The sequence below is a fragment of the Penaeus vannamei genome, chromosome 29 (genome assembly GCF_042767895.1).
Source record: "Penaeus vannamei isolate JL-2024 chromosome 29, ASM4276789v1, whole genome shotgun sequence".
NCBI classification, from domain to species: Eukaryota; Metazoa; Arthropoda; class Malacostraca; order Decapoda; family Penaeidae; genus Penaeus; species Penaeus vannamei.
In genome coordinates this window covers 26,116,753-26,128,946 of record NC_091577.1, presented here as the reverse complement: position 1 = coordinate 26,128,946, position 12,194 = coordinate 26,116,753, and the positions used below count along the sequence as shown (strand labels likewise).

General features: G+C 38.1%; 3 protein-coding genes across 7 annotated transcripts in view; all 3 read right to left on the bottom strand.

Annotated features, from left to right (window-relative positions):
• lost (methenyltetrahydrofolate synthase domain-containing protein lost) overlaps positions 1 to 12,194 on the bottom strand; it is a 32,838-nt gene that overhangs the window by 20,475 nt on the left and 169 nt on the right. Inside the window, exons 1-4 of one of the 5 annotated variants that reach the window (XM_070142569.1) lie at positions 12,166 to 12,194; positions 6,739 to 6,815; positions 6,169 to 6,272; positions 4,454 to 4,567 (exon numbers count right to left, since the gene is read on the bottom strand). The exon at positions 12,166 to 12,194 is cut by the window's right edge and continues 113 nt beyond it. In XM_070142569.1, coding sequence (XP_069998670.1) covers positions 4,454 to 4,567; positions 6,169 to 6,272; positions 6,739 to 6,781 — 261 coding nt within the window. In that variant the 5' untranslated portion in view covers positions 6,782 to 6,815; positions 12,166 to 12,194. Of the gene's footprint in view, positions 1 to 1,557; positions 1,697 to 4,453; positions 4,568 to 6,168; positions 6,273 to 6,738; positions 6,816 to 10,187; positions 10,227 to 11,688; positions 11,712 to 12,165 lie in introns of those variants that run through there. The other 4 variants (XM_070142571.1, XM_070142570.1, XM_027350787.2 and 1 more) reach the window with 4 other exon arrangements.
• Positions 9,147 to 9,716, bottom strand: LOC138867317 (period circadian protein-like). Its single transcript, XM_070142446.1, has one exon. It carries the CDS (start codon positions 9,714 to 9,716, stop codon positions 9,147 to 9,149), a length of 570 nt encoding a protein of 189 aa, XP_069998547.1.
• On the bottom strand, positions 10,426 to 11,985 carry LOC113800060 (coiled-coil domain-containing protein 112-like). Its single transcript, XM_027350789.2, has one exon. The coding sequence runs from the start codon at positions 11,983 to 11,985 to the stop codon at positions 10,426 to 10,428; it is 1,560 nt and encodes a 519-aa protein (XP_027206590.2).

The window sequence follows — 12,194 nt, the reverse complement described above, 5'->3', positions numbered from 1 at the left end:
GTTTTCCTGTTTAGCTGATTACTAATGCTCCATCATCCCTAATCTTGTCCCATCTTGGTCTTTGCCTGACATTATAGACCACCTGCCCACTCCCACTCATTCTCCTCTTTCCTTGCTTATCTTGAAATCTGCCTTTTCACAGTTTTATGTGTAATGACTCTCGGGTAAAGAGAATCATCTTATCCTTAGGCTGTCCGTTCTATTCAAATCACTAACCTCATGCCAACAGCACTTTAGCCAATTCTAAGTCATATTTATTCAGTGTCTATTAATTATATATCAACTTGAGAAATGTGTTTTGGGGGAGGAAAATCATGTCTTGTTATTGAGCTGACCATTTCTGCCTGTCTCCACCACCTAATCTAAAGTACAAGAAGAAAGTGAGATGAGTATAGCTATATATTTAAACCTAAATGTGGGTTAAGCCAAACATGTCATGATCAAATATATGCCATTAGGTGCTTAACACTTTACACTTCAGTTTACAGAGTAAAAATCTGACAATGATGAAAAGTTGCAAAATTACAGGAATAGTCAGCTAAGTGGGGAAAGTCATCTGCAGAAGATAAAGAGTCTTTACGAGTTAAATGATTGTCACAGTGTATAATCAGTAGTGGCAAATTTCAACTCAATCAAGAAAGCTTGCCTTAGCAAAGACAGCGTTTCTCGACTCTCAAACTTGGAGATAACCATCTGTAAAGTTTGTTGAATTAAGCCTGGATTTAGAGCATATATTTGCAAATATTAATGCAAACTGTAGAGTACACACTCCATTTTTTCCCCCACTTCCATATACATGATATGAAATATGTCTTCTGTTGATTGTGACTTATTACTGCAAGCATTGTGTATACTCTACTTTTGTTAAGAGAAAAAAATCACAAAATCAATTTAGGAGTCATTAATATCTACAATAAAAATCCATAAAACCACCATATGTTTTGTGAAAAAAAAATAAAAGATTAACTAAAAAATAATAATAAATAAATAAATAAATAAAAAATCATGGAAAACATTGTAGAAAGTGGCTGTCAAGCACAAGGAAACATGACCTCCCTGCAGAGATGAGGAAAAGAATGGTAATGAAAACACACAAATTTTGCAAGACCATCACTCAAGGAGCACAGAAAGAGCAGGAGTGTTGGAAGAGTCGTCTGTAGAAAAAAAATCATCTTTAGCTAGAGTAATGAATGAATCTGAGAAAACAAGCACTTTGAACCTCATGGCTGACAATTACATGTACTGACAATGGAAGGGATGAATAATTCAATCCCAACAGGAGTTATCTTCAGAACAAATACAAAAATACCTAACTAAACCGGACAGCAGTTAGGAGTCCACTCTTGGAGAGACGCTATCTGATCTAATAAACAAAAGGGAATGCCTGATACCATGAAACCAGTGTGAGGCCAATAATGGGATTGTCACCTGTAAGTTCAAACAAAAGGAATATCCACTATCTTATCTAGACCAAAATAATTACGATAATAAGGATAGTAACAGAAAAAACAAGGAAAAACAAAGAATCCTAGTGTACTTGTCAGCAAATTGCCTTACCATCGAAAGGACCTCAATGAAAAGTCTAGGATCACAACAACCTTTGCGGCACACCAAGGATTGCACTATAACATGAGACTTTTCTTAAGTTACAGCGACAGAATACCGAGGATAAAGACACAGCAACACTTCAGCTGGGCAGAAACCGCATGAGAACTCAATCTGTATCCATCTGTAAACAAAAAGTTAGAACATAGAACCTTTCACTCAAAAATGAGAAGTTGTAGAAACAATAAATTTGAAGTCCTCAGATATGTAAGGGAGAGAGTTAGTAAGTTTACAAAATTCAGGAAAGGTAAATTAGGAGAGTAACAAAATGAAAAATACATTAATGTAACCTTTTTCATTAGTTTACCTAATCTACACAGATGTGGAAGTTTCTCAAGAAATAACTTGTATATAACCATATAAAATTTTGATTTCTCATTCCCAAATTATACAAAAAAATACACTTAAAGTAAGGTCATTCCCTTAAGCAATTAAACGGGCCATCCACTATAAAAAAAAAAAAAATATATATATATATATATATATACATTTCCAGTTATACAGAAATGTACACATCCTAGAGAAATTTCAAAGAAAATTCTAAGATTCTGAAACCCTTTCCTTAACTCCTTATATAGTTTTATTCCCCCATGTATTTACTCACCTGGAAAGTTTATTTCTGAATTAAGTGCTATTGTATATTATTAGTATTTTTTTCTTTCTTTCTTTTTTTTTCCCAAATTCTCATGAATTACTTATTTTCTGCATTAGTTCAAACCTTTGATGTGTAAACCAGAAAATTTATGATAATCTCTAGATAAGACAATAAAGATCCAGGGGAAAAAACTTTTTTCCCTCTTCTTGATTAATTTTAGACTCGACAACTAAGCTTTCCTGACCATGTGATAAGCATAGTTTAACATGCATGGTATTTGCTTGTGTTTTCATATCTTCATCAATGAATGTCTGAATAGTTTTGAAGTAAAAATGCCAAAACAAACTATTATGATTTTCTTAAAAATGCAATATTTCTTTAGGTAAACAAATGCAAGTAGGCTTCTTTCCATGCTAATTATTCCACTGACACCAGGGATGGTATGCACATGCCATGTCCACTCAAAGTGGACAAGTGCTTTGTAAACAAAAGTCACGCACTAGTCATACCTGTTAAACTTGTTTACGGTTTTCCTTGGTTTCTGGTAATAATTCAATTTCAAACTGCCATTAGCACTTAACCCACTTACGACTGGCGTCACACTTATGAGTCATGGAAAATTAAGCTTTATCAGGCGTCCCATGCCCTCTGATTTTGTTGCCAGTGGCAGGTGGCGGGTGGCGCACAGGTAGGTTCCCAAACTTTCCCATACACCAATTTTGAAGCCGCCCGGAAAATATTACTTTTGTCTTGAAAATGTACCGTCACTAGTGGGTTAATAACACCATAAATCATATTAATAATAATGACAGTTTCAATATAAAAAAAATCCAGACAATTTAAGGGAAGGAGAAATGGGGCATGGCGACATAGGCCTACAAATTCACTGCTAGTTGGATAAGTACATGAGGAACCATCCACACACATATGCATTTCAAAGAAAATAATATTGGATATTACTGGTTCCCTCTTTAGGGACCACATCCCTGAGGAGAAGGGGGTCTGAGGGGTTATTTGGAGGAAGTTAGCTTCCAGTATTCATACATGAATGTGGAAACTACCACACAATTGTTAGCGCCCACCACTGAAGTGGCATTTTGCACTAGTTTCACCTATATGGATATATGCTGTGTGTTTGCTTCTTGTATAAATACACACAGCATTTGATAATGACATTACTTTTACATATTAGTTTGTAAATGTCCAAATAACATCTTTATCCCAATATTTAAAAATTGGAAATATTTACTTGTTTTCTTTCTAATTTAAATTTTGGGTATATTTGCATATGAAATATGCTTTGGATAGACTCTCCCCCGTAATATGCTACAGCTTATACATTGATCAGTATGGTTACTGAATATGGTGGATTTTAGAATTTGGGGAAAATAGGCATGATGTACCCTAATCTATACTAAAAAGGTGGAAATTTTAAAGATCGTTCAATGAATGGTTTGAATGGAAGTTTTGGACAGTACCAGAAAAGAAAATAATAAATAAACAGGGGAAACTGCCAATGCGCGCCAACAATCCTGTTCTTACGTCCACTTGCCAAACATTTTTATCCATTGGCACTGGGTTAAGCAATTCAAATATAGCTTAAATGTAATTTATTTATCTTCTATACCAAATTGTGGTAGTTATAATTCTACAGGAATCCAATAAGCCCTTGCAAATAACTTCATATATATCAAGTACCTTAATCACTACTGGGAGTGTTAAGAACAAATACAATAAAATCTGCATCAATGGGTACAGTACATTCTAGACTATCTAAGATATATATCTACACCTCTAAATGTACTAAAAGACCTGCCAAATAGCTATACACATGTAAGAAGGCTTAAGAGAGATGGTCTGCTTACAAAAAGTTCAGAAGATTTAGTTTACAAGAAAGATACATACAGCACTTGATATCAAAATGACAGTAAATGTACAAAGACAACTAGAAAGACAAAAAAACATTTACATCAAAATCCTATTCCTGAACCAGAGTATACCTGTTATACTCTTGCAAATTTTGACTTTTCATCTCCATGCTGCTCTGCAGAACTTCATGTCCTCTATCCACAATCCCTTTTCTTTCCCTAAATACATCTCACATGGGATGGGTAAAACCACTTTCATCTCATCCATCTAAACAGAATATTTAAAAAAGTAAAACATGAATATCAGAAAGATGTTTAAAAAATGACGATAGAGAAAAATGAAGAAAAAGTGAAAAGATAATGCTGTATAAAAATTAAATCTTACCTCTAAGACAAAAAACCTCACTTCCTCCTGAGGTTTGTCTGGATTGACTTTGACTGTCTTGGCGGCCGTGAAGCACTGCAGGTCACGAACACGCTGCCCTGCCTCACCTGCACCCTGAAAATATCAAATCATTGGAACTCCTTTACTGCACTGCACAGAACTAAGAAGGTAAAAAATCCTTCGGTCAGTTTTGCACGCCAGATCTTCCTCTCCTGGTAACACTTTATAATACACAATATAAACAGAACACCTATGATAGCAATCAGGATTCTCAGTGCCCACTTGTTAATCACACTACCATCAGCTTCTGTGTTAGTTTTGATATTGCACATGGTGAGCGTAAACCAGAACAAGGAAGTCAGGGGAAGTACAAAGTTGTGGATGACCTGGGTGAGCCCTTCTGGGATGGATGGATGTTACCAAGGAGTAGGAAGAAGAGGAATTCAAGGACAAGCAATCATGAGGATGGAATGAGAAAAGTGTGGACAAGAACATAAGCTAATGCCGTAATGTGCCTATCCAAGGACAGTGCATGTGAGAACGAGATGGCCAGCCAATTAGTTCCAGACAGAGATGGCTCACCTCCTGGTTAACTCAAATGGCACCTTGAGGGCAAGAAGTAGCCGAGCAATATTGTAGGGCATATAAGGAGATTGTGTGAAAACCATAGCCTTCAAAATGGCGTTATTTGCCATCAAGAAGTTTCAATACCAGTCTGCGTGTCTGAATGTGTGTGCATGTGTGCGCGCACGTCTGTGTGTGTGCGCGCGTCTGCGTGTATGTGTGCGCATCTGCATGTGTCTAAGTGAGTGAGTGAGTGCATGTGTGAGTGAGTGAGTGCATGTGTAAGTGAGTGAGTGAGTGCATGTGTAAGTGAGTGAGTGAGTGCATGTGTAAGTGAGTGAGTGAGTGCATGTGTAAGTGAGTGAGTGAGTGCATGTGTAAGTGAGTGAGTGAGTCCATGTGTCTGAGTGAGTATGTGGGTGCTTTCAAGTAATGTGCAGAAATGTCTTTAAAAAATTATAAATCCATATATAAATTTGTATAAGTATACATACATATAAATATGCACATACAGATATATATATATAATTTACAATATTTCTGTGTACAGACAATATTCTCAACAAAAAACAAATCGAGTGAAGAGAAATGTGGGCAAATGGGTTAACTTCTAAACACAGTGATGAAACCACTTGTTTCACTTCACTTCACCTTTCTTATAATTTTTTTTTTTATTTACTTTCAAGAAATATTTTCCAATGTCAAACAACAGAACAGAGAAGATATTCTTAAAAGAAAAGTGAATGCATGTAATAATCACTGGGTTTCACCCTCAATCAAAATAAAGAAACAAACTTCGAGAAGTTGATCATATCTCATCATTATCCAGCAAAAAAGTAAAGTAATAAACAATAAACCTGTGACATGAAAAAGTTGTACATACAATGCAGCCATTCCATTGCCGACATTTTTACTCTTCTTCAATCTGCATACCTTAAAATAACAAATACTACTACTACTACCACCTACCAGGTCCTGCCTTACAAGGGTAATTACAAATTTACACTATCCCTAAACCTGAGAATATGAAATTAAACTGTGCTTTTCAAACAATAATTTTTTCATACCTCCCCACAAGTATTTAACATGATTTCTCTTTATTACATAAATAAATATCTTTTATCTCCTATAGTTACCAATGTGATATTTACCTTGAAATTAGGGATACGGTGGTCAACTGGACGAGGGAAATTCGCCAAGTCATGTTCTTCAATGTATCCCCAAACTTTGCTTCTTATATCATGCTTTGTCAAGACTGTTGGGAGAGAAAATTTCTTCTAAGCATTTCATCCCAATAAAAAAGAATGGTCTCTCTTTCTACACTATTAATCATCACTTCTACACAAATGCTGATTGAAACTGTTAGAGCAGGAATTACTAGATATGCTATTCTTGTATTTTTTTATTTTAAAGGTGCCATTCAGTTGGTTCAATAAGTACCAAATATTAATATAGGGATACTGCTAAAGCATCAAGTTATATTAATTATCAGTAACTAAAGACCTCTCTACTCTCAAGTCTTCAAATGAAATTATATATGCTGTAAAATTTAACATAAAAAGCCAAATGATATTTTAAAAGGTAGAACTCCTAAAAAATATTGAAAATTCTCCTAAATATTTTTCTTTCTTTCTTATAACATGATTACCAGACTGTAAAATGGTGCACAATATTCACAAATCAATGAAAATCAGAGCATATAATGCATTATTGGGACTTACTGGGTATGTCATCCACCTTGATGCCAGTCTTGGAAACAAACATGACTGAAACCTCAAGGAACAACTTCAACGTTCAGCTGCAAAGGAGAAAATGAATATCTGATACAAGTGTCACAATTCTCAGATAGCAACATAATTCTTGTTACATATGAAAATTTTATCTGCCATTATTTTTTCATTGTTCTTAAATAAAATGTTTACCTAGACAAAGGAAGGCTACAATAATTAAGAAATAACCCTAAACAATTTCTGAAAAAAGGTGAAACATACAATAAACAAAATATGTCAGTTTCCATGGACATATGGCAATTCAAATTATTTCTAAATACTCAACAAATAATATCTATCTAATGAGACTGCACTGCACCTACTTCAGATAAAGCATCTCTATCAACATATTATCTAAACTAAATTATGAAAGAAAAGGAAATTCAAGTGTCTTTTTTTTTTTCTTTTTCTTAAGCAAGATAAACCTCTACAATCCTGATGACATAGGCATTATATCATGAAAAGTTGGTCTGAGAGGCAGACGCTGTGATTTTGCATCGTGGGAAAATTTGGCATAGGACCATGGTAAAATGAAAAACCAGGGAGACATATGCATATAGACAGATATATACATATGTATATACAAATACATGTATACATATATATAATTCAACTGAAAGGGAAGAACAAGAAAACACATGAATATGCCGAAAGCCTTTTCGCTATTGCTTCCTCAGGGAATGTATGCCTTGAAGAAGCAATAGCGAAAAGGCCCTCAGTATATTCGGGTGTTTTCTTGTTCTTCCCAACGTTGTTCCTGTTGCAATCTGTTCATCATGAATTCCACACATATACATATACATGCACATATATACATATATACATGTATAAACACATACATATATAAAAATACATGCACATTATTCATTCACTTAGTTTACATATCATTTATCTATATATTATAGCATAGTATAATATTCAGCCACAGGTTGACATGTTGCATTTCCAGTGTTGTGTTGATTCTGAATTATTGTAAGACTTATACAGTTTCAATGAAGAATAATCAGACTTTAGTAACCTTCCTAGTTTAATATCTGGGTCTATCATGAGCTCCAAATGATGAAAAAAGTGATAAAAATCGAAGCAATCCAGACGGTACAAAGAAGCAACAAATGTTTAACATTTCAGTGTATAAAGGTATTTGGTTTACATTACAGTGAGAATGCAGCTCTATCTTGCCGTACACACCAAGGTGAAGAGGATATGTCCCGGGGAGTGTTGGGGGGCCGAGCCCCCCATCAACCCTCCCCTCAGGCAGTGCCCAAAGTGCACGCCTAGTCACAGCAACTAGAATTGATATATTAGGCTGGTTTATTTACCAATACATTTTTGGGGGGGTTGGAATGTGTGAATTCCCGTAGAGTTCTGTGAAAGGTGGGTTGGGTTCCTGTAGAGTCTTTGAATTGTGATGCATTAGCCCGAAGAATTTCAAAGAAGGTGGTTACATCCGTAGAATATAATTGGCCAATTTTAAGCATTTTTTGTGCTAGTTTTATCCATTTTGATTGTTATTCTTATTTAAGCCTGTTTTACCTCATAATGTCCCTGATATACTCTACTAATAGGACTTTCAAATCAAGATTGTCAATGGAGAAACGGCACTCGATCTCCTGAACGAGGTGAAACACCACCAAGAATCGATGAAATCTTTGGACTTCCTGCAGAAAAACAACAACATTTTCAACTTAGACCCTAGGAGGGTGCATCGCTCTCTGAAACAAATACCCAAAATTATAATTACCAACTAAAAACATTTGAAGTAAATATGCAAAGTGCATTGGAAACAATGTATTTTGTACTGGATGCCCGAAAAAACATATGATAGTAATCAAATGAGGAACAAATGGCTTGATAGGGAAGACTAATAAATTTTATCCCCTTAATCGATGTAGGCCTACTAAATGAGGATTAAATGGCATTTTCTGGGACAGTCCTCTTAATCCACTTACGCCGGTATATTCATAAGCCTAAAATAAAAGTCTCCAGGCAGCTACAAAATCGGCCCGCGGGGCTGGCGTCACACTCTGCCCACGGGGCTGGCCCGGACTCTGCCCATGCGCCAGCCGCGGCGCGCTACTGAGTTGGAGCACAAGCCCCGATACAGCATCACACCAGCGGGATGCCCATTATCTCCCCCCCCCCAAGGTGTCTCATATGTGGGACACCCATCGTAAATGGGTTAATGTATGTTTGCATGTGTGTATATATTCAAATATTGTATGTTTATGTCTCTACATAGTCTACTTGTATGTGCATGGTGTTTTTTGTGTATGCACCTGTGCCCATTTGCACAGGTGTGTGTGCAGGTGCCCATTTGCACAGGTGTGCGTGCAGGTGCCCATTTGCACAGGTGTGCATGTTTACACAGCTATGCCCATTTGCATAGGTGTGCCTGTTTGCACAGGTGTGTCCATTTGTTGGTGTGCCTGTTTGCACAGGCGTGTCCATTTGTTGGTGTGCCTGTTTGCACAGGTGTGTCCATTTGTTGGTGTGCCTCTTTGCATGGCTGCATCCATTTGCACAGGTGTGCCCGTTTGCACGGCTGCATCCATTTGCACAGGTGTGCCCGTTTGCACAGCTGCATCCATTTGCACAGCTGCATCCATTTGCACAGCTGCATCCATTTGCAGACCTGTGCCCGTTTGCAGTCCTGTGCCCGTTTGCAGACCTGTGCCCGTTTGCAGACCTGTGCCCGTTTGCAGACCTGTGCCCGTTTGCAGACCTGTGCCCGTTTGCAGACCTGTGCCCGTTTGCAGACCTGTGCCCGTTTGCAGACCTGTGCCCGTTTGCAGACCTGTGCCCGTTTGCAGACCTGTGCCCGTTTGCAGACCTGTGCCCGTTTGCAGACCTGTGCCCGTTTGCAGACCTGTGCCCGTTTGCAGACCTGTGCCCGTTTGCAGACCTGTGCCCATTTGCAGACCTGTGCCCATTTGTAGGTGTCCCCGTTTGCAGACCTATGCCCATTTGTAGGTGTGTCTGTTTGCACAGCAATGCCCATTTGTAGGTATGCCCATATGCACAGCTGTGCCCATTTGTAGGTGTGCACATGCGCGCACGTGTGTCTGCATGCATGTGTGCACATGTGTGTTGAACCATATTCATGTTGTCAAATGTAGAAAGGTATGAATGAGAATGTATTTCTGATAAAAGATATATTTGGAACCGGTCAAATACATCTCTTGTATTGTGAGGCTGTTCATTCTCATTCATACCTTCCTACATATGTGCCCCCGACATGCATGTGTCCATGCGCATGTGTGCACATTTGTGTTTTCAGATTTAAATACCCATACTTTAATGCATGGCAATTTGTAAATATTAATTCTATCCTGCCCAGTTATTACTTCAAATATATCAATAACCAAAAATTAGAATGTAAAATAGTATCAAGATATACTCACTTTTCTTATACAATTTGCAGACCACATTCATCAACAGGGGAACACTCCCACACATATAGATATTAGTAGTTTCATCAATGCACCATGTTAATTCAAGCTATTACTATTATTTACAGAAACATTTACATTTAATATAATCATTATGTGAGGAACATCTTTCTGCATTTCTGTAAGAAAATGGTTGGCTCATCTAAGTCTGGCCTTAAACTATTCACTTGCAAATCACTTGTTACAAAGCTCAGAGGTCTTGTCTCCAAGTGGGTGTTCCAAGCTTCGATATACTATCGACACTTATAGTATCAAACGTGCCTTTTTGTCTAGGACTGGAAGTATATGCTACCCTACTCTGGGTCAGCTGGAAAAGACGATCTTTACTCCTCTCTATGTTCACCTGCACACCTGATTTTATTTGTTCAAGTTTTCTGCAGTGTTGTTCTTCCAACTTTCTCTGTTTTTCTCTCTGCTCTTTCAGGTACTTAATGTATTCCTCATCTTTCTTTCTAAAGTTTAACCTACTACTGGCATTATATAATCTCTTATGAAGTAACATTTCTTCCTGTTTCCTCTGGTTTTCTACTGTTCTTGCTAGTTCCTTCTGGTGGCCATACTCTTGAAGCTGCTTGGCTATAATTCTTCTTTCTTCTCTGGTATAAGACTGAGGCTTCACTTTTCCTAAACCTCTTTTCTCGACCTTCGTCTCCTGACTCAGGTCACCTTCCCCCTTCAAATTGCTCTTTTCCCTTGAGGTTTTCCAGAGAGCAAGTTGTTGGTTTCTCTCCTCTCTTTCCCTTCTCAACCTTTCTTCTTTTGCTTGATTTTTTGCCTGCAATTCCTTCTCTCTATCCTTCTGTTTCTCTGCAACCTTTGCTTCCTCCTCTATCCTTTTTGATTTTCTCTCCTGCTTCCACTGCACTAATTTCTCTCTCATTTTGTTTTTCTCAAGAATATATTTATCATAGAGTGCAATATGTTCATCAATCTCTGATTCTGTCTTGTATGCTAAAACTCTTGTCCATTCTTTTCTTCTCTGCTCCCCCTTGAACTTATGATAAACCTTGACAAAGATTTGGTGATCACGTTTTTCCCAATGATGCTTAAACTGCGGCATAGCCTGTGGCATTTCATTATCTATTTTCCTCTGCACCAGGTTACGTTTCCGAGTACTATTTACTACACCTATGATTGCATGTTCTCCCTGTTCGTCACTGTGTATCACGTTACTTTTCAAAAGAGCATCGGTAAATCGCACTCCATCTACATACTGTGTGCCCTCTATATAGTTACGATCTTCAGTCAGGCACTCTCTCAGAGCCCTAATATCTTTTTTCAGTTCTTCTTCCTGTGCTTCTAGGTATCCATACCTCCTCTGGCCATTGCCCTGGAGTGTCTTAAAGCAATTTCTGATCTGTGCAACTTTCATCAAAATGCCTTCTATATCCCTCATTTTGGAGAAATTAACTGGTTGTGCAGCATCTGCATCTGCCACTGTGAGGGCACTAACCCTGTCCTCTAGATGCTCCAACTCCTCCTTGAGGTCCAGCAACTGCTCCTTCAGCAGGACGCTGGAGCCCTTCTCTTCCCTGACCTCGGACACCCAACTCGGCAAAGATTCACGAGGTGTTCTCCTAGTCCCCATAGAGGTCTCCTCTGAGTGAATGATGCCACACTGGCCGCCCACACCCACCCACGCCCCTCCACCGCCCTCGCCCACCCCGCCCGCTTCCCCTACCCTTCTCCACAACACCGCCACTTCGCCCTTGAGACGATGGATAGCATTTTCATGACTTGCGAGGGCCATCCGTGGAATTAAGGGGTGAAATCACGCTGATCGGCCGCGAGAAGCTTCGATTTTGAAAATATCCGTCCGCTTTATGTACAGTTTATTACAGAAAACGGGTCTCCTAAAAACCCTTCCACGACAGCTCTCCCGACCACCTATTTCGCCTACGTTTCCCACCATAATTAATGGTTTACTTACCTCAACACACTCATAAACAGGACCTCTAA

Bases quoted from the DNA above. Each gene is read 5' to 3' on its own strand.
- LOC138867317 (XM_070142446.1), bottom strand. From the start codon at position 9,716: ATGGGCACAGGTCTGCAAATGGGCACAGGTCTGCAAACGGGCACAGGT.
- LOC113800060 (XM_027350789.2), bottom strand. From the start codon at position 11,985: ATGGCCCTCGCAAGTCATGAAAATGCTATCCATCGTCTCAAGGGCGAA.